Source organism: Suillus fuscotomentosus (genome assembly GCF_016647785.1).
Source record: "Suillus fuscotomentosus strain FC203 chromosome Unknown F5891scaffold_1, whole genome shotgun sequence".
Lineage (NCBI taxonomy): Eukaryota > Fungi > Basidiomycota > Agaricomycetes > Boletales > Suillaceae > Suillus > Suillus fuscotomentosus.
This window is the reverse complement of record NW_024539513.1, coordinates 2,049,215-2,070,971: the sequence shown is the minus strand read 5'-3', so window position 1 is coordinate 2,070,971 and position 21,757 is coordinate 2,049,215. Positions and strand designations below refer to the sequence as shown.

The 21,757-nt window shown below is 47.3% G+C and overlaps 4 protein-coding genes across 4 annotated transcripts; 2 read left to right on the top strand and 2 right to left on the bottom strand.

Annotated features, from left to right (window-relative positions):
* Positions 1-5,596: 5,596 nt before the first annotated feature.
* Positions 5,597-6,256, top strand: F5891DRAFT_1180305 (uncharacterized protein; the record flags this gene model as incomplete). The annotated part of the gene is made up of 2 exons (XM_041365907.1): positions 5,597-5,680; positions 5,744-6,256. 2 exons carry the CDS (start codon positions 5,597-5,599, stop codon positions 6,254-6,256), a joined length of 597 nt encoding a protein of 198 aa, XP_041234336.1.
* Positions 6,257-13,333: 7,077 nt separating this feature from the next.
* Positions 13,334-14,099, top strand: F5891DRAFT_994800 (anaphase-promoting complex subunit 11). The gene is made up of 4 exons (XM_041378312.1): positions 13,334-13,553; positions 13,683-13,784; positions 13,849-13,899; positions 14,006-14,099. Exons 1-3 carry the CDS (start codon positions 13,388-13,390, stop codon positions 13,887-13,889), a joined length of 309 nt encoding a protein of 102 aa, XP_041234335.1. The 5' UTR covers positions 13,334-13,387; the 3' UTR covers positions 13,890-13,899; positions 14,006-14,099.
* Positions 14,100-16,967, bottom strand: F5891DRAFT_994796 (PSP1 C-terminal conserved region-domain-containing protein). The gene is made up of 5 exons (XM_041378311.1): positions 16,890-16,967; positions 14,995-16,836; positions 14,836-14,943; positions 14,708-14,785; positions 14,100-14,610 (listed from the first exon to the last, which is right to left on the bottom strand). Exons 2-5 carry the CDS (start codon positions 16,746-16,748, stop codon positions 14,550-14,552), a joined length of 2,001 nt encoding a protein of 666 aa, XP_041234334.1. The 5' UTR covers positions 16,749-16,836; positions 16,890-16,967; the 3' UTR covers positions 14,100-14,549.
* Positions 16,875-20,226, bottom strand: F5891DRAFT_994792 (Rgp1-domain-containing protein). Its single transcript, XM_041378310.1, has 7 exons — positions 19,533-20,226; positions 18,828-19,478; positions 18,597-18,779; positions 18,417-18,545; positions 18,073-18,369; positions 17,889-18,022; positions 16,875-17,795 (listed from the first exon to the last, which is right to left on the bottom strand). Exons 1-7 carry the CDS (start codon positions 19,954-19,956, stop codon positions 17,097-17,099), a joined length of 2,517 nt encoding a protein of 838 aa, XP_041234333.1. The 5' UTR covers positions 19,957-20,226; the 3' UTR covers positions 16,875-17,096.
* Between the last annotated feature and the right edge of the window lie 1,531 nt (positions 20,227-21,757).

The window sequence follows — 21,757 nt, the reverse complement described above, 5'->3', positions numbered from 1 at the left end:
ATGCTGTACATCAGCTTTGAATGGCCATTTCTCCCATGCTGACCAATCAAATCCCTTGCAGCTGACCTCATCTGGTGGTCGGACCTTCTTAGCAGACACTTCATTGGATGAACCATCCCCAGACCTATCAGCACCCTCCATGACCCCAGAGCCTTTTCAGACGCCAGTTTGGGTGTCGGCATTGCCATTATTATCGGCTCTTGATGGAGAGCATGGAGATTGTTCAAATACTGGAGAACACTTGACGGTGAGAAGGACATCGCCTGGGCTGAAGCTGTCGGGTTTGAACTCCTCATTCAACACATTGTCCATTTGGGAGGATCAGAACGGCATTTCCGCATCTTCAGAGACAACCAAGGTGTCATTGAAGGCTGGTGCAATGGCCGCAGCAGAAACACGGCAGTCAACACAGTCTTTTGACACATCTTCACCTTCATCGACGGCCTCTCACATCCACACTCTTTCCACCCTTCATATGTTGCCAGCAAATTCAACCCAGCCGATGCCCTCTCCAGAGGCATCTACAGCAGTGCGCGACTTCTACTTACAGAGCTCCCTATTCCCCAACCACTATGTTGCTTCATATTCGATCCTTTCGCCTCACCAGCCACTACAAACTCATCCATTGCACAGGTCACAGAACCTTACCTCGTCACACACCCTGTTGTCGACGATTCCGATATCAGCTGTTCAGGTACAGCCTATGACAACATCCCAGACACTCTCTACCACGTCCACGAACGACAATGGGAGAACTAAGGTCTGCTTCAGAGCCCCCTGCTAACCAAACCCCAAGCCAAACCCAAACCTTACAAGCCGGGTCTCAAACCTCTTCCGTCATCCCTTCACCCTCATTGTCTGGCTCAAGACAGGCTCAAGCTCTGGTTTCCTATTCAGAGTAGATCAGCGTGGGACAATGATGGAAGTTTTTTAGCTGTGACTGAAGAGGACTTGGAGAGAGTGATGATGGTGATGAACATGGCTTGGGTTAAAGGGACTGAGGGAATGTTATGGAGCCGGATTGTTATTGTTTCATGTGTTTTGTGATGATTGAGGCATACCAGAAGCGCAACACTGTCCAGCTGATACGCGCACCATTCTTACTTTCATCACAACCTGTGCCGGATCTTACACAGGGGGAACGCTAGCTAACTACGTTTACACCATTTGAGCATGGCACATCCTGCATGGCCAAACATGGGCAGTGGAGCAGGAGCAGCTGAAGGTGGCCCTCAACGGTGTGATAGCTTATGCTCCAAAGTCTTCCAAACGAGTGAAGTGAGCCCCATTCACCACCAGCATCATTCTCGAAATACATTCACATCTCGACATCTCGCTGCCGCTCAATGCAGCAATCTTTGTGTGTCTAACGAGCGCATTCTATTCTCTTGCTCATTTGGGAGAATTCATGATCAAAGCGATAAAGAATTTCGATGGAGCTATACACATCAAACATTCTGATATTGTAATGGACGCTGAAGATCGCAATGGACTTCGAGTTTCCAAGATACACTTACCACGCACCAAGACATCAATTGTTGGTGAGGACGTTTATTGGGCACATCAGGCAGATGGCACTGATGTCATATCCTGTATTCCGGACCTACATCCAGTAATATTCCCACGCCTCATCCGGACCTTCGGATGTCTTATCCATGTCTCCAGTACCCATCCGGATCCCTGCACCTCTGCACATCCACATCCGCATGTCCACATCCAGATCCCTTATCCTTCGCAGCTAGCCTGCATCATTCATCCTTGTCCCGTTGCCCTAATGCCACATCCTATATATCCATGCATCTCGTCCGGACCATATCCGATCCGGTCCGATCCAATGTATAGATCTGTTTCCTATCCGATATATGATAAGCTTTGTAATTCATTTCCTATGCATATAACATTAACACAGCCTATCCAGTATTCCTTGTTACCGGTACCTCGGTTATATCTATTACCAGTATGCTTACTGATCCGTTGTAGGGATTCATTTCTGGCTGGGCTTGTAGAGACTGTTTTTACCTTACCTTATGTTGGCACTTTTGTAGCTTACATAAGCAAGTTATCTTTTCACCAGTTACCAGTATGAGTCTGAGAGATCAGCAAGTTTTTATGATATTTCCTCTACTCTGAGCCTTGAGCCTGGTCCAGAAACCCTTTAGGGTCAAATAGCAGCTAGGTTCTGCAAGACCCAACACATTGTTCAGACTCACCATCTGAATTGTTGTACCTTCACCATTAACCTATGTTCATTTCCGACTCGCGTTTGTCAACCTTTGCATATGCTTCATACATAGCCTCGGACTCTGCTTATTGATCCTTCCATTATTTCTCTTAGTATATAAACTCGTGTATATGTCTTGTAGTACCTCAGTCTGAATATCATATTAGTCCTCGCACTAGTCTTCACTCTAAGTCCTCATATCAGTTCTAGTCTTCCAACTTAACTGTTATCCATCTCAGGCCTAGGGAGTTTCTCCCTAGGCCAGAGCTCTGCTTATCTGATACTCCGCTCATCCGCTCATCCGATCCTCCGTAGTTTCCGGAAGTTCATCCGGATCTTTCCCGCAGTCCTCCGGACCTATTCTGCTTCGGACTTTGTCCTTGCAGCCTTTCCTCTGTTTACTTCTACTCAGGACAAGTCCCAAGTAGCCATTATACATATCTGTATCAGGACAAAACCTCATCGTAATTTCTGGAAGTTCCTCCGGAACTTTCCTGCACTCATCCGGAAGTTACTTGCACCCATCCGGAAAGTCCTTCCGAATTTTCCCGCACCTTCGGATGTCTTCGGATGTCTTCGGACTTTCCTCGGACACCAATCTGAAATTAAGGGCACATACTCGGGTAAGGGGCGCAGCACACAAGCTGAAGCCAAGCCCCTCAGAATCAGTTCTACCCTTTGTGCATGGTCTTAACAACTGATCCCAAAGTGGCCCTCATTAACCATTTTGCAGTGAATCAACCAGCAACCAATGATCACCTTTTCACTTGGAAGCATACCAAAGGCATGAGACCACTAACACGCACGGCCTTCATAAAGAGGATTGGGGAGATCATCAGAAGGAATGGACTGCAGGATCTAAAGGGTCATGGCTTGCGCATAGGTGGTACTCTGGAATATCTGTTATGTGTTCCATTTGATGTGGTCAAATCCATTGGAAGATGGTCTAGCGACGCCTTTGCTGGATACCTTCGACAACACACAATGATAATGGCTCCCTACATGCAGGACTCGCCTATTCTGGAACCTTTTACACGTTACACCATGCCTCCACCTCATTGATTGAGGTATGTCGACGTCACCCTTCTCCTATTTTTCGGGAGTCCACACTAAACCTGACGCATCACAGGGCTCCTTATTTAGTTGAGTATCACGGCTCACCCTGGACTCCTTCGCACAGGGTCAAAATGATGTTTCGGGTCGAAAAACCCTTCGGGTTTTCAGCCCAAATAGCTTCAAATACTTATCAGTCTTTACTATTTGTAAATCAGATATCATCATCGAATCATTCATCTGATTTCTTTCCGCACAACGAAAAACTAACAGCATCACATAGAGTGTTACCTTAAGACTCAAAAGTGCAAGTGAGATGTTCGTCCCAAAGAGACTGCCTGTAGGATCATCTCTTGATATAAATGCAAGGGATATCTTGTTAAGATCAAAGGTGAGAAAACAGAATGATACCTCAAATACGCTCAGACTTCCGAAGAATTGTCCAAAGTGTCCAGTATAGGTCTGACATCAAGAAACAAAGGTCCGAGGTTGCGTGAAGCTTCCGGCGAGCTTCTGGTGAAACAGCAAGGTTTCCGGTAGAGAATATGGTGTTTGTTGATGTATAGAACTTTGCATAGTATGACTAACGAAAGCTCATTGAAAGACTTAAGGATTTCAATAGTAAAATGGCAGCAGTGAGGCCAAACAATCGTTCCGAATGGACAAAGATCGATTGTGCGAAGTACTAGGATCCGGAAGTGACTACTACTAACTATGACTCGAAGCAAAGGAAGTGAAGTGAGTTGCGAGTACCTAGCAAGCCAGAATATATCCTACAATGTGAAAGTCTGGAATCTGCATAGGCGAAAACTGTAGTGAGATAAGATATCCGAAATGTAATAAGACTCAAGGCGAGTCGCTACGAAGATATACTTGTAATAATGCACAAGGTGCATATCTATATGTATTAGCAAGGGTTTTCGATGTATGTGCCCCTAGACATAATCAATAACAGATAATCAAGTGAAAAACGCACCAGTGAAGTCAAATGGACAAGGATAGGACATGGTATGGAGGATCAGAAAAGCTAGAAAGGCTTTGGAAAAGGGCGGATGACCTTCGGACGACTCAGACAAGCATGCGGAACTTTCGGAAGATCGGAAGTGTGTCAAGGAATATAAAACATGATTATCACCAGATACATGCCCAACGCCAACCCGAGTGTTACATCTGCAGGGGTCTCAAATACTGACCATCCCTGGTCAGACATACTCGAATTTGGACTTAGCGAAAATCTGTAGGATTTGCATGCACATGACCGATTTCCATATGTGGAACAATGCAAGAACTGGTGTACTGGTGGATCATGGGAATTGTGGAAATGTGGATACCCTAGAACAATGAAGTCCTGGGAGTGGCACGAATTGTTGTTCCCTATAAATTCTCGCTCTTCTCGCTACCTTTCTCTTTCCCTTTCGCTACTTCATTTCTTAGAACCATGTCTTTCTTCAAAGTTCCTGTCAACCCCGACGCTGAACACCTGTTGCACTGTAGAGACTCATGCCTCTCATGGTCTGATATGGCAGTTTTCACTAGGGAGTACATTGCATGAACTTGCAGCACCACTTTGTGTGCTATCTGCAGCTATCCCTATATGAGGTGCAGCTTTCCTGCGCAACACGCGCCATGCGCGCACACTTCCCGTGCTTCACGATGTATATGCGCGTGCACTTTCCTGCGCTTGAGCGCCCTATAGCACCAGCCATCCAGAAGCATCCATCCACTGTCCACCAAGCTCTCTAGTGCATGTATTTCTGTTTCTCTTATTTGCATATCATTCCACCTTTATTTTTATCATGGACCCTTACTTATATATATCTTTACATACTAGACCTTACTCGGTAGCGCTTCAGCTCTGCATGACAGTGCTTAGGTACCATATTTAAGTGCCAGCAGTACATACCAAACCACCTTACCTTACTTCACCTTTCACTTACTGGTTACCACCCACTATCTACCTAGCAGAACATAGTAGAAATCTATTTGCTTACATCTCGCACTCTCACATCTCTTATCTTGCATCATATCATCACTTAAGCTTAGTCTCTCTCATTTCTGCATACCTGCGCACACTTTCCCATGCGCACCTGCACTTTCTCGCACTTCACATTGGCCAACCAGTAGCGCCTTCAGTGCATTCCTCTAGATCCTTGCGGCACTTGCTTCCCCTTTAGGGTCAAATGCACTTGTCTTCTCAAGTATAGCAGACTAGGCAACGTGCAACCTTTCAACATTTACAGATACAGCCAGGAGCCTTGTTCGTGCCTCGCAGTTTTGTTGTTTCTACAGTGCAATTTTGATGTGCATCTAACTGAGCTGAACATGCTCACTTCCATCATTCTGTTGGGCAGCACCAGTTCCATCCTGGACATGGAGACTTGGTGCGCTGATTGGGACGAGTTCTTGGTAAGTAATTCTGTTGTGTTGGTTTTGTCTTTCCATTTTTGGTTCGCTAACATTCTTGCTTAGAAAAAATTTGGTGCATGCCAAACTGAAGCTTTGGAAAGGCACATTACCCTCCCTTTGACTGCCGCTGTTGGCGCAAAGGGGGACGAATGCATCACCACGTATCCATGCGTGCAGGATGCCATCACCATCGCTTGGAAGGAGGCCGCAGAGTACGAGAAGAAGATGGAGGAGGAATGTTGGATCGCTGAGGATGAAGAAGAACACATGCGGAAGGCTGAAGAAGAGGCGCTCACCCACAAGGCGGCGGAGGCAGAAGAGCTTGCCCGCACCACTGCAGAGGCGGAAGAAGTCGCTTGGAAGACTGCAGAGGTGGAAGAACTCACCTGCAAGACTGTGAAGGCGATCTTCATCTGCTGGCTCTTCTACCACTTCATTCACAATCTTGTCCAATGCTTCTTCGTCAAGGCCAGTGATGCTGGTTATGGAAACTTTGCTTTTGCTTCGTGGGAAGTATGGAAGTACACGGAACACTGCATATCTAAGCTTGGGTATCGCACCATCCAACTTGCCTAATACATATGAACCTCCGAGAGTCCTGTGAAGGACAATCATCAGTCCGAGGTACCTTGGTTTCATTTTCCGGTTAAGCTCATATTCGATCTTGGAGTTCCGCACAAGCACTAGAGTGCCCAGAGTGAAGTCATGGTCCTTGATGGTGTTTCAGAACTTCCTTTCGAATTCTCGGATGGACTGGAATCGTGCTTTCATGACTTTGTCCTTGATGCCGCTCAGATCTTCTTGTTGCTTCATAAGTTGGCAGGTTCGCCATGCTATCAAGTCTTCAGACGTGAAAGTCTGTTGATCTGGGAGATCTACAAGGAAAGTCACTTCGGCGAGGTCAAAGGGAAATATCAGTTCTACTCCATGTACCATGAAGTAAGGCGAAAGTCCGGTGGACTGCTGGATAGTTACCCTCTCGGCCCAAAAGGCTGCGTGCGCATGTGAATACCATCAGGATTCCTCCCTCTCAGAACTTTTCATGATGGCCTCCTGGACATCTCAGTGCCACCGTTCTATGATTCTGTTAGCTTGAGAATTATACGGTGATATCCGGACATGGTGAACGTTATATCGCATGACTAGGTTGTCTACCGTGGCTTTGATAACTGGCGCATTGTCAGTAACGATTTCAACTATCAGACCCCATCTGCAAAAGAGTTCTTCAAAGATAAATGATGCTATAATCTTCATAGATTCTTTCCGGAGCATTCTCCATTCCAGATAAGCTGTTAGTGTGCAATGAGCATGGATAATTCAGTCAAACCCTCCGGCTTTCGGCATCATCATTACATCGATATGTACCCTTCGGAATATTCCTCCAGGTACCGGAACTATCAGCGGGATGTGCAACTTCCAAATTTGTCTGATCTGACATTCATGGCAAGACCTGTTGTACCATTTGATATCGTCAATCATCAGCAGCCACCAGAATCGGAGAAGTAAATGGATTTGGATCATAAATACTCCCTTATGTCCGAGGTCATTGTGCGCCTCTTTGAGCAGTTTGTAACACTTCGCTTTGGGAACTACAAGTTGGTGTTTCCCTTGCATATGCTTTCTCCACATCCTTCCATCAAGAATGAAGTACTGACGCGACACATTAACCAGGGTGTCGTATTCTTCATCTGAGAGTTCCAGTGGTCTTTTCCGGTCTTCAAGGAATTTCTGGATAATGAGAATCCTTAAGTCTTGTGCTTTCACAACGTCAGAATGTGGAATGCAGGATTTCGTCAGAGTTGACTTCAGCAGTACCTAGCAAAACAAATAGTGTGGGGAGACAGTGTAGGGATTCATTTCTGGCTGGGCTGGTAGAGACTGTTTTTACCTTACCTTATGTTGGCACTTTTGTAGCTTACATAAGCAAGTTATCTTTTCACCAGTTACCAGTATGAGTCTGAGAGATCAGCAAGTTTCTATCATATTTCCTCTTCTCTGAGCCTTGAGCCTGGTCCAGAAACCCTTTAGGGTCAAATAGCAGCTAGGTTCTGCAAGACCCAACACATTGTTCAGACTCACCATCTGAATTGTTGTACCTTCAATGGGTTAGTGGATTAGGAATGGGTGAGTCATGCGGGCGGTGTGGGTTATCAGCATCAATTCGCGCAATGACATGTGAGCGGTCATTGAGAATTTCCATAGAAAACGAGTACGAGCGGTCAAGCCAGTCCTCGTGATCATCGTCTTCATCTGGATCTTCATCAGCATGAGGTCTCCTTGAGAGTCCGTCAATGCCAGCATGCTTCGCTGTGGGAACGTGAACTAGCATAAATTGGAACAAAAGAATACCAGCAATCCATCGGTTGATCATCATATTCGGTTGGAGATTGGGGTTATTGATTATCCCCTTAATATACTTGGTGTCGACCTCAACCGTAAGGTTGGTGACTCCAAAAATAAAACTCGGACTGCGCGGAGAGCGCAGAACAAACCATATAGCTCCAGCTTCGCTTGTGAATACCTGCTTTCAACTTCCATAAGTGCCATAGATCCGAAATGGTCCGGGTAGCATTTTCCGTCTTCTCCAACCTGCAAAAGAATATACCCAACTGCAATATTAGATGTGTCAACCATGAGAATGACTTCGCGGCCGCATTCGTAATCAATCGGACAGAGTGTGGGGGACTCTAATATGGAGTCGTTCAGGGTCCGCATTGATTCTTGCTGTTCTGGACCCCATACAAAGGGTGCATTCTTCCGTGTGAGGTTGACAAGCAGTCACTCGATCTTGGAAAATTTCTTGATAAAGATGTGTAAGACTCCGCAGGTCCCAAGGAAGCCCCACACATGTGTGACATTGCGACACTCTGGCCAATCTCAGATCTTTTGCACTTTAGATTCTTCGGGTATTTGTCCTTCAAGTGCACACTTGTGTCCGACTATGATAGCTGTCAGTGCAGCTAAAATGAAATTAGTAGCGGATACAGTTATGCCAACATTTTCCAGTCGCTGGAGTATGCAGTTGACTACTGTGCAATGCTCCCATATGAACTGGTGGATGCCTGGATTTTCTGGAATGGTCTCATATGAGCTGTCAGCTTTCTGATACCAAGTTTTCACTGATTTAATTGGAACATCGTCAATGAATGGATAAGTGAAGTTTGGAATCTCATCTTGCAGAATGAAAGCCATATCACCTTGGTATACTTGAACCGCGTTAGCGTGTCCCTGCGGAAGCGTGGTTAACTGATGAGGTCCGAGCAGAGTTCCGAACATTGTCATATTCCACGAGTCTACGTGAAATGACCACTGGTCATATCCTGAAAGCAAATCCAAAATTGAGTAACATGCATAGCATGCGAAAGCTGCGGCGAGATGATCAATGAAAGGCAGGATGGAAGTGTCATGTATTGTTACCTTATTGAGCAGCTGCAAGTTGTGAACTAAACGGAGGGAGGTCTTGTCTTTCTTGACGACACAAAACCATCGCGAACGGTATGCGGCGGTGGAAGGTTCATAGACTCCGGTGTCGATCTTTTCCCATATGATGTGGATGACTTCATTTGTAATTGCTGGAGGGATAGGGATGTTCCTTTGGGACCAAGGAACATGCGGAATCGTCGGAATCTTGACTGGCAGAAAATAGACCTCGTTGAGACGTCCGCGTTCACTCACGTCCCAAGCAAAAGCTTTTTCATGTGCCAAGACTAGCCAGCATACGAGCTTAAGTTCTTCCGGCCATAACCACTTTGCAGGATCCAAATCTAACTTGTCCAATCTTTCTTGCGTGAAGTGGATGCCCGGAACAGAGTCGGGCAGATGGGTTGGCAATGAAGGCATGCCGGCCAAAGGATCGTCGGGTAATCTTCTCATGATCCAGAATTCCGGAGGCATAGTTGTAGGTACGGTGTGGACTTTCTTCGTGACTGGTTTGTAAACCAGTGCGTGCTTGGCTTGATCGAAAGAATCTACACTGTGAAATGTGTCGATAGATGCAGGATTAATGCAGGAATGCATGGATACGAGATAATCATGGTGCGACAGGGGTTGCGTGATAGAAGGAACAGATAGGGTATCAGTGCTCCATGAGAGCACAGATTGCGCGGGTTGCGTGAGACAGTTAGTATTGGGATATATACAAAACAGAGAATTAGAAATATCAATAGTCCATAGATCTCCCCGTGGGTGTGGATCATTGGTCATCAAAAACCCCTTGGCATCAGGTGGTCTGTACACAACATACCATGCTTACACTTTGGGCACTTTTTCATCCAGGGTTCCATTGGAATCCAGATGATCTTCCCGTTGTTCGGATCTGTCAGCATTGATATCCTGGTCTCCGTTTGGAAAATCGGCCATCTTGCAACTTGTCAGCGTGAAAAATGGTCTGCCTAAAAGAACGTCAAAAGCAGCAACCGGAATAATCTGGACTTGGAACAGCATGTCTCTGGTTCCGAAGTCAATCGGGAAGTTTTCCATGACTCCGAGTGTCTGGTCTGATGACATGTTGACCGATTCCATGGTCATCTGGTAATCCGAACGAAGCGGAACTCCTCTGAGACTACGCCATACCGATTGCGGCATTACTATCACCTCAGCACCTTGATCGAGGACACAGGTAAGTACCTGACCTCCGGTCGTAGTGCCTCGGATGGTTCATAACAACTTAAAATGGTCAGCAACAATGTGTCCGTCATTAGCTCTTTTCATATGTTCGTCCCATCCCTTCAGGAATTGCTCCATCTGGGGGTGACCGCTGAGTTCATTTACCGAAACCGTACCGACCATGACTCATTTGGACATTGTGAGATCTTTCAATGCTTTCCGAATGTCTGATGATGATGTAATAAGGTCCCAGATAGGAATGTTAATGTCTGTGTCGAGGATTCTGTCCATAACGTGTTTCTCCATGTCCTTGTCTTCTAACAGGAATGCATATTGGTATTGCAGGGCCAGGGTTGTCGATGATGATGTGGCTGGAATAACAGGGTTGGCATTGGTCGGTTTGGTCGCAGGTTTTGAGTTCCTCACCAGCAGCCTCAAATCATCATAAAATTGTTTGGCGAGTACCGTAAAGGGGGTGTTTTTACTACTGTAGAATAGATCTAGATAATTTTTTTAATGAAACACGAGCATGTAAAGATGGTACCTGCTGAATGTGAGATCTTGGATGTGATTTTTGAGAACACGTGACTAATTAATATGATGCGTCAATATCAATTCAACACATCTCATCAACGACTTGCATCTCTCTCTCCTTACACCTCATTCATTATGTATTCTATGACTCATCAATATACCCATTACAACTCATGGTTTGCTTCCACTAGTAATAACAACAACAGCACTGCATACATTACGGACCTTGAGGACAATTCTTATCAAACCATGCATTTTGGATCAGATTATCATTCTCACGGACACTCACAGACACCAACTGTAGATTTTCAAGTACCATTACACTCAGACGATCACTTGCAAGAGACATCAGTGTACTGTTGCCAGCAAGCATTTGGAAGGAGATGAGGCTCACGGACCTGGAGCAGACTGCTTCGTGCATCCCAAAGACTCATTGGCAACCTTCCTACATTCCTCTGGGCAAAATCAGCAAGGAGAATGTGCCTCTGTTGGTTTCTCATGGATCCAAACATGCTGGAGCACAAGCTGGTCACCATCCATCCTGTCCATCAAAGAAGGCCCAAACGACCATTGGAACTGTTGTTTCTGTACTCAGCACTTGATTTCTTACTTTACAAACCTATTCCAGTTACATATGTACTCGTTTTCACACTGCAGCTGTCTGTTTTGAAATTTGCTTTGCGATAGTTGAATTGATTCATTTTGACTTGACATTGTACCACGAATGACTACCTAATATGGCTAAATTACATGATCAGTAACGCTGTCATGGTAGGCGTAGGGGGTACCCAAGTTACGACAGGTTAGTGTCTTGAACTACTCGATCCCACACCTCTTGGAAGAAGGAATGCGTCAAAGTTGTACTTCCAACAGTATATGCCAGCCACTAGAGGTCCAAGCATGGATTCAATGTATTGACAACCGACTCTCTATTCAAGCACTAGTCGAGGCTGTTGAAGAGGACATTTCTGGTACAGTAGATATGCTCATAATGCATACCGTTGGGGCGGCAAAAACTTGATGCATTTTGACACATATGCACGACCACATATGTCACATCCATGTGACACTTGTGACATCTGCCAAAATTGTGACACGGTACAGTATCCACAACACCTACATGTATTATACTTCGAAGTAACAATCTATGGAAATCTGCTTTGCATTAAGTAGCTCCTCTCGTTGTAATTAAGCACGAATAAACGGAGCTGTGAAGACAAATTCAGGGAAAACTGAGGACCACCGTGTTGCATGCAAGATGCTGACACAAATTGAGGAGTTCCGTGCATGTGAACAATGGCCCATCCTTCTGCTGACTCGTCATCCAAAGGCTTGTATTTCAGGTTTAGGGACATATTTATGAATATGGGACATCATATCCATTCCACGCTTACATAGCTGAGCAGGACGATGCTGGAGAACAATGGTTTGGGTGCTACTTATGTTCCATTGCCCTAATTATGACCCTCTAATAATGCATATCATTCATGCAATAGCAATGCATTATGTGTTATGCATTATGTCTGCATTTTCAACCTGCCCGCGTCGGGATCCTCAAAAGTCCATGCATTACGACATATATGCAATGTTACGATATGCAATATGAACATATCTACTGTAATAACAATTTAGACATGTCAAAAATAATGAATGAACGTGCACACTCGGAGTTAAGAGAAACAATGTCTTCATTCGTCTATAATCTGTTAAGGGGGACTAGTGCACACTGAGGTTCCGTGTTGCGAACGCGTTGCTAGCGCTGAACTACAAAAGAATCTTGCACGGACGCCTCATCATGCATCACTGTTCACGCACATATCGGATGCTGAGTAATAAGAATTGTATTCAGGATCCCAACAGGTCTTCCACCGACGTCCGAACTTCTGGGTGGGGCTATGTAACATTTTATGAATGTGCTACAGCAAAGTTCTGAGGCTGAACGAACCGCAAAAAATAAGGACAAAGCTGTAATCCACTGTTTCCGAGGCAGGTGGAGACCAGTATCGACATGAGACCCGCAGTAATTGCCAATGCCTTCAGGAGTATCAGCAGATGGAATCACAACTTCCATATCTTGCTTCAGGAAGCTACAGCTGAACGTTCCATCCTTGAGACCGATCATGAAGCTTGCTAGCACACGATTAGTTAATACAAGTTATGTTAGAGCGAGAGATATAACCTCGAGCACCAATACTGTGTAAATAAATTATGCGACCCGTGCCTTCAGGAATGCTGACCCTGATCAGAGAACACCATAATCAACATCCGACGAGGACCAGTTGTCCAATTCTCCCCCATATAAAGTCCTCTAGATGCTCGTGGATCTGAAGCCCGGAATGTGTAGAGTATGCGTGAGGATCAGCTCCAAGATCAGCGCACCAAGTCCTGGGGTTCAACGTTCAAACGTTCAAGTTCGAGCGTGTATATGTGCGATGAGTCGTTCAGGTTGTCAAGTACATATTAATAATAGACTTATTAACATACCCACGACGCGTACACAATACCAAATAACCTCAAACCCTCCTCCTCGGACGCTCCTGCATACTCCACACAAACGCATACCAGTCCATGAAAGTCCACATCAAACACTGGAGCGCAGTCGCTCAATGGCGCTGGAACACAGGAAACACAAACCACGATCAAGACGACGAAGGCGACGTCTGTGGGATCTGTCGCGTCCCGTATGAGGGGTGCTGTCCGTCGTGTAAAACGCCAGGAGATGACTGTCCTTTGAGTGAGTTCGTTTCGCTCCTTTGTGCGCTTGTCGTGCCTCGCGCATTTCTTCCGTTCGTCACGTTCCCCTTCCACCTTTTCTCGCGCAAAGTAACGACCACCCACCAATCTTAATTCTCTGTCACAACAGTCTGGGGCGAATGCAGTCACGTATTCCACATGCACTGTTTGCTCAAATGGCTAGGAACGGCTGCTTCGAAACAGCAGTGTCCTATGGATCGACGTGCTTGGGGTGCGTATTTATCTTGTGCCTATATCGCCAAGTCTGGCTGACGCGTTACATTTGCAATTTGTAGTCACTGCTGAGCGAAAAGCGAATGAGTTGCCTGCGAGTTAGATACTGGCTGGTCCGTCCTTTGAGTTAGCAGCGAATCAACCTCAAGTTAACGGCTCAACATCCTTGATTGTGCGATCATGATTGCAATTATGAACGCTCTTATTGGATCCTTATAGTGATCTCGGTCCCGACCCCACATTAGACTACCCCTGTATCAACATACGGACGCATTGTATACATTTTCATTTTCATTGAAGATTTCCGCCTCCATGCACGTAAAAAAGCACCACAATATATATTTTGGATTGATATACGATACTAATACAAGGCGTCAGGGCCATTTCTCATCTCCATCCCCCTGCTCCCCTCCAAACAAACCCCACCAAAAGGTAGAAAAAACCTCTACACTAACGTACACGGCAAAATACGATACAAAAGTGAAACCCAGAACATGAACATGAACGAACATGGTTCCATAAATAGCTTGAACTTGAACTTGAGCATGAAACAAATGAAAGAACCAAAAAAAAGGTTCTAGATGTGCGACGAAGACTGTGGATATTGCATATCTAGATCATACATAGATACATACATTTCGTGAGATTGGCTGGTGTCATGTGATCGTAATAGTTTGCGTTTGCGTGGTGTGCTTGGGATTGGATTCCATCCTGCTCTTCTGTTCCTCTTCCGTCGTTACTTGTATAGATGTGAGGGGAGCAATTACTGCTCGTACCCTCCTGGGCCTTGTAAAGAGGCCATCCAGATCCTTGTTTTATACAACCTGTAGATAATTCGTTAGCAGGCGAGCGAGTAAACATATGCATAGCAGGCAAGACGTAGACGTAGGTGCAGCACGTAGCAGGGAAACAAAGACACACCGGAATAACTCCCGGACAAGCTCCCGAAAATCAATTCGTTTTTCAGCGATAAAGTAGAACGTGAGTTTACGTCGGTCCCTGCAGTGTGTCAGTCCTCTTGTGTCCTCTGAACGCCAAACAGCACACACCACTGATACTCCGCATCGATAACCTCCATAGGAAGTTTCTTCTGCCGAACTTTACTCTGACACAATTGCAGCGCTTTAACTTCGTCTTGCATCTTCGTCACTAAATGTCTGTCGCCCCATCAGTATCCTGCCTAAAGACTAGGCAAAAGAAACACGTACTGAGTATCGCTAGCCTGCGCCTTCCCATAAATCATCTTCGGATTAATATCCTTCTTCCCCGTCGCTGCCGCACCTCCAGGACTCATCGCCTCCCCCGCCTCCCTCTCCCTAACCTCCCTCTGAAACGCCTCCACCTCTTTAAGCGTAATACTATCATTAACAACCTTGCCCAAATCCTTCCCTCTATCCGCTTCGACGATCACCAAATCCCCAACCCTGATATCTTGGCTTAAATCAGTGAGATAGAAGAGGTCCGTACGCCCCGCTTTGAATTCGACGATGAAGAGCGGCCAGGAGGCTGGGACGCTGCTTAAAGGGAGACCCTTGCCTAAATCGCTCAAGGGTGTTTGCTGGGTTTGACTGGCGTCGGAGGGGCGCCGTTGCATTTGATGGTAGTACGGGCCTTGTTGGGGTTGGATGGGGCGGGAGGTAGTAGTGGGCGAGAGCGGGCCTTGGCGTGCGAACCCAGCGCCATTGTTCTGCATAGGAAGGTACTGGATGCCCTGCCCTGGGATAAACCGGGCCGTAAGCTGCTGCTGGCCATACTGCGCCTCCAAAATCTGCTGGTCAAAATGCCCTCGAGGGGGACTTGCACCTGTGGAAAGTGCGCTCTCGCTTGGAGACCCGAATTGTTGGCGGGATGTAAAGCTCGTGCCGGATGGGATGTTGAGGTGATAGGGGGATACGCGGTCTGCAGAGGGTGGGCTGCGTGGGTAGATGGGGAGGGAGGACGGTTGGCTCGTGGTTGATGAGCTGGACGGCGCACCGGGCTCTTTCATGCTCAGCATACCGAGATCAGCAGCTAGATCATCATCCGAAAGCATAAGACCGCCTCTCCCTCCAAATGGCTGTGCATTAAATACGCCAGCACGACCATGACCATGGGTTTCGTCACCGGGGCTTTCAGGCGCATTAAAGCCGACGATAGTAGGCCTGCGGGGCTGAACGACACTAACGCTGTGTCTCCGACTAGTAGTGCCACTTCCACCACCGCCGTTCTCATCTTTTGGAGGATTCATACCTGCCCAAAGTTCTCGGAATGCAGAGCCGTCGTCTAGGAGGATCTGGCCGACATCACGAACGAAAGGGCTCATATTGGAGACGTCGATGGTGTTCCTGTTCGGATAGCCGTTATCGGCGAGCGGGGACCTGCCCATGGCGCCGAGGCTCCCGTAGCGACTAGACGCGGGTGGTTTAATCTCTCCGTACCTAGCAGATGGAATATTGAGCGGGTTTGAGTTGTGAGCCGAGTCTGGCCAGAGGTGTGAATGCTGATACGGGGATTGAATTGAGGTGGGACGGGTTGTGGTGGTAGCGAGGCTTTGAGAGCGGCTGCGGGTAAGATCGGGGGCATAGGAACGGCCACGGGATGAAGTGGGTAGGTAGAGTTCGTCATCATGATGGTCATAGGTATCTGAGAGTGCTTCAGATTCGTCGTCTTCGAAGGTAGACTCGAAGTGGGATTCGCGGAGTGCGGAACTATAGTTTGATTGGGGGTTTGAGAAAGAGGAGCTACGGGTTGGTACGCTCATTGGGAGACCTGTTGTCGATGTCCTGGTTGGTTGTTGAAGGATACGTGGTGACCAGGGAGATGATGAGGACGAGGGAGATGAAGGAGAGTTTTGATTGCGTAGACTTGTGAGGTTTGCCCTTGGCGGTTGACTTGTCGCTCGTTCCCTGCCAGAATTATTTGGGTCTGGGTCAAGGAAACGATGCCTACGATTAAAGTCGTCGTTTTCAGGCAGATGTTGCATGACAGCTGGCGGTGGCGAGAGCAGCTAGCTGGCGAGTTCGTACGACAGCTGGCTGACGGGGACTTTCACTAATTATTAGTTTCTATCACTACGTCCTTCCATTTAACTAAATCTCTATGATAATCACTGAAACTCACTCACCTAGCTCTCTAGTATGCTCTAAACACAAAAACCGAGTTCAAGTTACAAGGGAAGGCTTGGGTTCCGTCACGAGCTCACCACCATTTTTTAATTAAAATAATATCATACATACAAACAAAAAAAAACCTTTCGATAAATATCCGCCGATGTGTGGGGCATACGGATCCTTCCGCGGAATCTAGATCACGGATCTCGATCATACCTAGGTCACACCTCGAACACAACGTCAACAGCGCTGAACGCTGTGTTACCAGGCCAAACCACCACTGGCACTTCACACTCTACGATCTCAACCTGCACATCTCTCCAATCACCCTCCTCCTGCTCCCCTTCCTCCTTCTGAGCAGGAACCTCTTCATCATCATCATTAATGTCATCCCCATCATGATACTCTTTCTCCCCAGTCCCGAGGAACGAACTCATGAGGTACGAAGTCCAGCTCTGCTGCTGTGCTTGTTTGCCGACTTCTTTCGCACCGCTCCCAGGCACCTCTTGCTGTTCCGGAGCGATCCCAACGGGCGCACGCCATGCACTTCCCCACGAAGTAGGCGCACCATCCCTCGTCAACCCACGCACCCGTGCGTTCGGCGCTGTAACGCCTACTAGTAGCGTCAGGTGTACTTTCCACGTCAACCCCCCTATCTTCCCAGGTCCAGCCCCAGCCACGGTTCCGTTCCCAGACAGGGATCCATTGATATGACCGTTCCCAAGCAAGGGAGGTGATGAGAGCACGATTCCGAATGTGGGAGATGCGTCGCTGGGTATATCAAGTGCGAATGTGGTGCGAAGGGTACTGCCTGTGAACGAGGCGTGGTGTTCGGCGTGAACGCGGCGTGTAGTACTTGTACTCGTGTTTGTTCCTAGGGAGGCTGGGAGGCTTTCGTTCGTTTCTAGCGTTGCACTTAGCTGTCAAAAAAACCGAGAATGATAAGCCAATACAGCACTCGAAATTGAGAAAAGAACGACGCGATCAAGACCAGCCAGGAACAAACTACTCACCGAAATTACCTTCCCCCGTCCCTCCCGCTCATTAATCTCCACAATGCCCAAAACAGTCTCCCCAAGCCTATACGCGCTCTTTGTGAATGTAAGAATAGCCACTTTGACGCCATCTTTTGTCACGTCGTATGAGACTGGCGAGGCGTTAGTAGTTCGCATAGAGCGAATCACACGCTGGACGTGCCTTTTTTGGGATTCCGGGTTAAGATCTCGACAGCTTCTCGACATCCTGTCAGTTCTCCCTCTCCTCCCTCCATCTCTGTTTCGCGTCCTCTTGCGAATGCTCTGAGAGGATCCGAAGTTGCTTGACTCCCACTCCCAGAAGCAAGCCCAGAGGAGGAGGAAGGTACACTTTCAGGCACGCTCTCGGCAGGCTCCTTAATCCTCACACCCGTCGACCCCTCCGCAGGGAAGGTCTCGAGTAGCCTCTCCCCGTAGGCGCGGAGGTCGTCAAGGGAGCCACAAGGTGACGTAGTCAGTGCTATCTCCCATTTAATTATATGATGCATGGAAGATAAGAAGACGCACAGTGTTTCGACGAGGAAGAGGACGAGTCTTTCTTTGTATCTCCACATGCGCTGCCTAGCTCGATAACTTTTCCGCCGTCGTGTTTACGCACGGGGAGGAGGAGGTCGTAGGGGCTTTGTGGTCTGCTGACTGCATTGATTGGTTGGCGTCAGGTTGAAATAAGGAAAACGACAGACTCACCGCTGACCCAATTATACACCCTGATAGGGACTTTCATTACCCTGCTCACTGTCACACCGGTAGAAGGAGCTTCACCGCTATCGCCTCTCCGGCACGTACCAACTATAAGTTCGTATGAGAAGCGGATCATGCGGCCCTTGAATGTAGGAGGGAGGGAGGAGGGTAGGGGAAGGGTGTATGTATCTATTGTGTGTCAGCGTGATTGTACAAAGAAGAGGTAAGGCAACTCACAAGTCCTACTTTCTCCAGGACTCAAGGCGAGATCGACAGCTAGCATGGCAGGTTGTACTTCGAATACAGGGAGCGGCATCTCCTCTTCCCCTTCTTCCACAGGATTCGCTGCTCCAACACTCAATCCCAAACCAACATTTGTAGGAGACGTATCACTTTGTGAACTGAGGGAAGGGGCTCTTGATCTCCCGAGCGTAGGAGTATAACTCGAAGGACTTAATAGACTTAAAAGGGAACCCGTAAGACTTGTAGAACGCGAATGGGATCTGCGGGTACTGGCGATGTCCATGCTTCCGCCTCCCAATACAGGCTTTTTGAGGAGATGTGCGCGAAGATTAGACAAGGCTGCTGGTGTACTTTGTGGGAGGATGTGTGCTGTTCCTGAAAGTTGGGCATATGAGTAGAGGAGGAGGGCTGTGTCTTTGGGGATAGGTTTGGTGTATGAATGAGGATGACCATGACCGAGTGCCTGAAGCGATGGTCTACGAGGGGGGTATGAGTGGGTGGGCCCTTCTGCTATTGTGTCGAGTGTGCTGGTTTGTGGTTGTATTACTTCGTTCGACTGGAGGTGACCGTCCAATACTGATTGTTTGCGTGCATGTGGATGGTTTTGGGGGATAGTGAAGGTTGTGCGTGGTATTACTGCAATCACTTTGAGCTAGTCAAGGACGACGACGACGACGACGACGATGACGAAGGACTTACCTTGATCTACTTCATAAGCTTGTACATACTCTTCACTAGCACTGCGCTTGGCCTTCTCTAATGCACTACGCCTGGCTTCGAGCACTTCTTTACCTTTCCCTTTGACATCGACTGATCCATTCCCAATCAAGCCCTTTCTTCCCTCTTCACCAATTCCACTTCCAAGCGCTTTAATGAAATCTGGGGGACGTGGGCTCAAGCCAGGAGAGGTAGGAGGCCTGGCGAGGGGTGCAGAACTTATAGAATGGGCATTTCGTCTATGCGATTTCTGAACTGGTGCAGATGCTGGTACTAGTGGTGTGTTGTTTGGAGAGGGTGTACGTGTATTGGTGAATGTGATTTCGACGGTGAAAGTTTCACCAGCAAAGTATGCGCTCTGGGTTGGGGATACTTTGACTTTGATGGAGGAGTCTGTCGCGTCCATGGTTGTCTGGTTTGGTATGTCCTGAGCTTTATTTAAATAAAAAGGCTAATATGAACGATATGAACGAGGGAAAGAAAGCACGTTGGGGTATTCTCAAGCTTCCACACATATGAGAACTCATCCCAGGCGAGGTGCCATCACACCGATTCATGCGATGTCTAGTGTCAGTGCGCTGTGCAGCCTGTGCTCTATACCCACAGAGTCTTATCTCGTCCATAACTACTTTCGCTCGCGTTACCCTCCCTTGACAACTACACTTTCCAAGCCCGGGGACGGATCGTACCAAGTATAGTACTTGTGATATACATTTTCCATATTGCATATCAGGTTAAATCTTTGTCATACAAAAGTCAAATGCCTGATGAGCATCTCAGATACGATTAGAGTTTCGGTTGTTTGCGACTGTTTGGCTCTTGTCTGTTGGTCTCGGTTGATCGATCGGCTTTAACTTAACCACCACCTTAGCAGAGTTAGTAGGTCTTACCTTTTAGTAACCTCCTGTTCGTGTCGACAGCGATTTATTCAAACAACGAGTATGTCGCCGCTCATCGTGAACGGGGACCTGACCCCGGCTCAACAAGCGCATCATCCTACTTGTCAAGGCACAGTACTCCATATCATATTATATCTCCGCCGTGCTCGACACAGTGTCACCTTTTTGATATGCATGCCGTGGTGAGCGACGTATAGGACTGCTCCTAACACCACCATTCTCAATTTCAACGTCGTTTTTTTTTCTCAACGCCCTAGTACACAGCATTTGTTCAAATTCTCTTTCCCGAGGACCATTCGCTTACATCACTAGCAGCGACGTCCACCAGCGTTGTCGTTCGACACACCTGGAGCTTCATGGACTTGTCGGTTTATCCCACTAGCTCATGGAGTCGTGTGACTAATAGCTAGTCCAGGCAAGTCGAAAAGGGCGCTTTAACGACATTCATCCGTTTCAGACACCAATCGACCCATCCGTTGACTACAAACTCAGCCTCAGCCTCATCTTCAAGGCCATACTGAAATTCTCAGAATGGGCACATGAGATGGGCTTGATGCATTCATGCTCACGTCCGCGAGAAAGATCGATCTTTTTCGCCGGATTTGTTTTTTTGGGGAAGACCGCGGTGTTTGCGCTATAGTGAAGCTGAGTTGACTCCATGCGAATGACTTCCGCGGGATCAAACTCTGTGCAGTTGAAGAGGATTCGCAGAGGATGTGATGACTCGATACATACTACTTGCGCGGGATCAAGTGTGCTCACATCCTCGCGAAGGCGATCGGAGGACGGTGATTTTGTCGTGGCTGGATCAGAGTTATTAGCCTAAGTTGGTCTCGGTTGGCTTAAACTTGAACGTTGAATCACCTTGACAGTGTTAAGTCCAGACTCCCAAGACTTTGGCCTGAAGGTATGATGACACTGCTGCTTAGCTTCACCAAATAAGCCTTGGGGTGAGTGCCAGTGCCTGGTCAGTCACATTTACCACACGTATTGAGTTTCCTAAACATATCGCGAGTCTATTTCTCCTACATGACCGAAAAATACATATCACTTGGTACCATGGCGAAACTCCGAATCCAAAGGGCATTCCCAACCTCCTTGCAATACACCAATACCAAGATATCAATGTCATAGAGTATTTTCCCATACTACACACCGCTATCAGTCGACACGAATGTGCACTCCTGGAATGCAACCGTAGTCATGGCAGTTGCTCCGTCGGAATCATCCACAAGCCTAGTGCCGTGTTCTCGAACGCTAAGGACGAGGCGCGGTCCCAGCAAAAACATCTGCAAGAGCGCGGAAACT

Excerpts from the sequence above, each read along its gene's own strand:
- F5891DRAFT_994800 (XM_041378312.1), top strand. The coding sequence starts at position 13,388 with ATGAAAGTCCACATCAAACACTGGAGCGCAGTCGCTCAATGGCGCTGG. Across the intron at positions 13,554-13,682 it reads AGGAGATGACTGTCCTTTGA|TCTGGGGCGAATGCAGTCAC; the intron begins GTGAGTTCGTTT and ends CTGTCACAACAG. Across the intron at positions 13,785-13,848 it reads TATGGATCGACGTGCTTGGG|TCACTGCTGAGCGAAAAGCG; the intron begins GTGCGTATTTAT and ends TGCAATTTGTAG.
- F5891DRAFT_994796 (XM_041378311.1), bottom strand. The coding sequence starts at position 16,748 with ATGCAACATCTGCCTGAAAACGACGACTTTAATCGTAGGCATCGTTTC. Across the intron at positions 14,786-14,835 it reads ATCGATGCGGAGTATCAGTG|GGACCGACGTAAACTCACGT; the intron begins GTGTGTGCTGTT and ends GACACACTGCAG. Across the intron at positions 14,611-14,707 it reads CTTGTCCGGGAGTTATTCCG|GTTGTATAAAACAAGGATCT; the intron begins GTGTGTCTTTGT and ends AATTATCTACAG.
- F5891DRAFT_994792 (XM_041378310.1), bottom strand. The coding sequence starts at position 19,956 with ATGGACGCGACAGACTCCTCCATCAAAGTCAAAGTATCCCCAACCCAG. Across the intron at positions 18,370-18,416 it reads CTCTTCCTCGTCGAAACACT|CACTGACTACGTCACCTTGT; the intron begins GTGCGTCTTCTT and ends AATGGGAGATAG. Across the intron at positions 18,023-18,072 it reads AACCCGGAATCCCAAAAAAG|TCTCATACGACGTGACAAAA; the intron begins GCACGTCCAGCG and ends ACGCCTCGCCAG.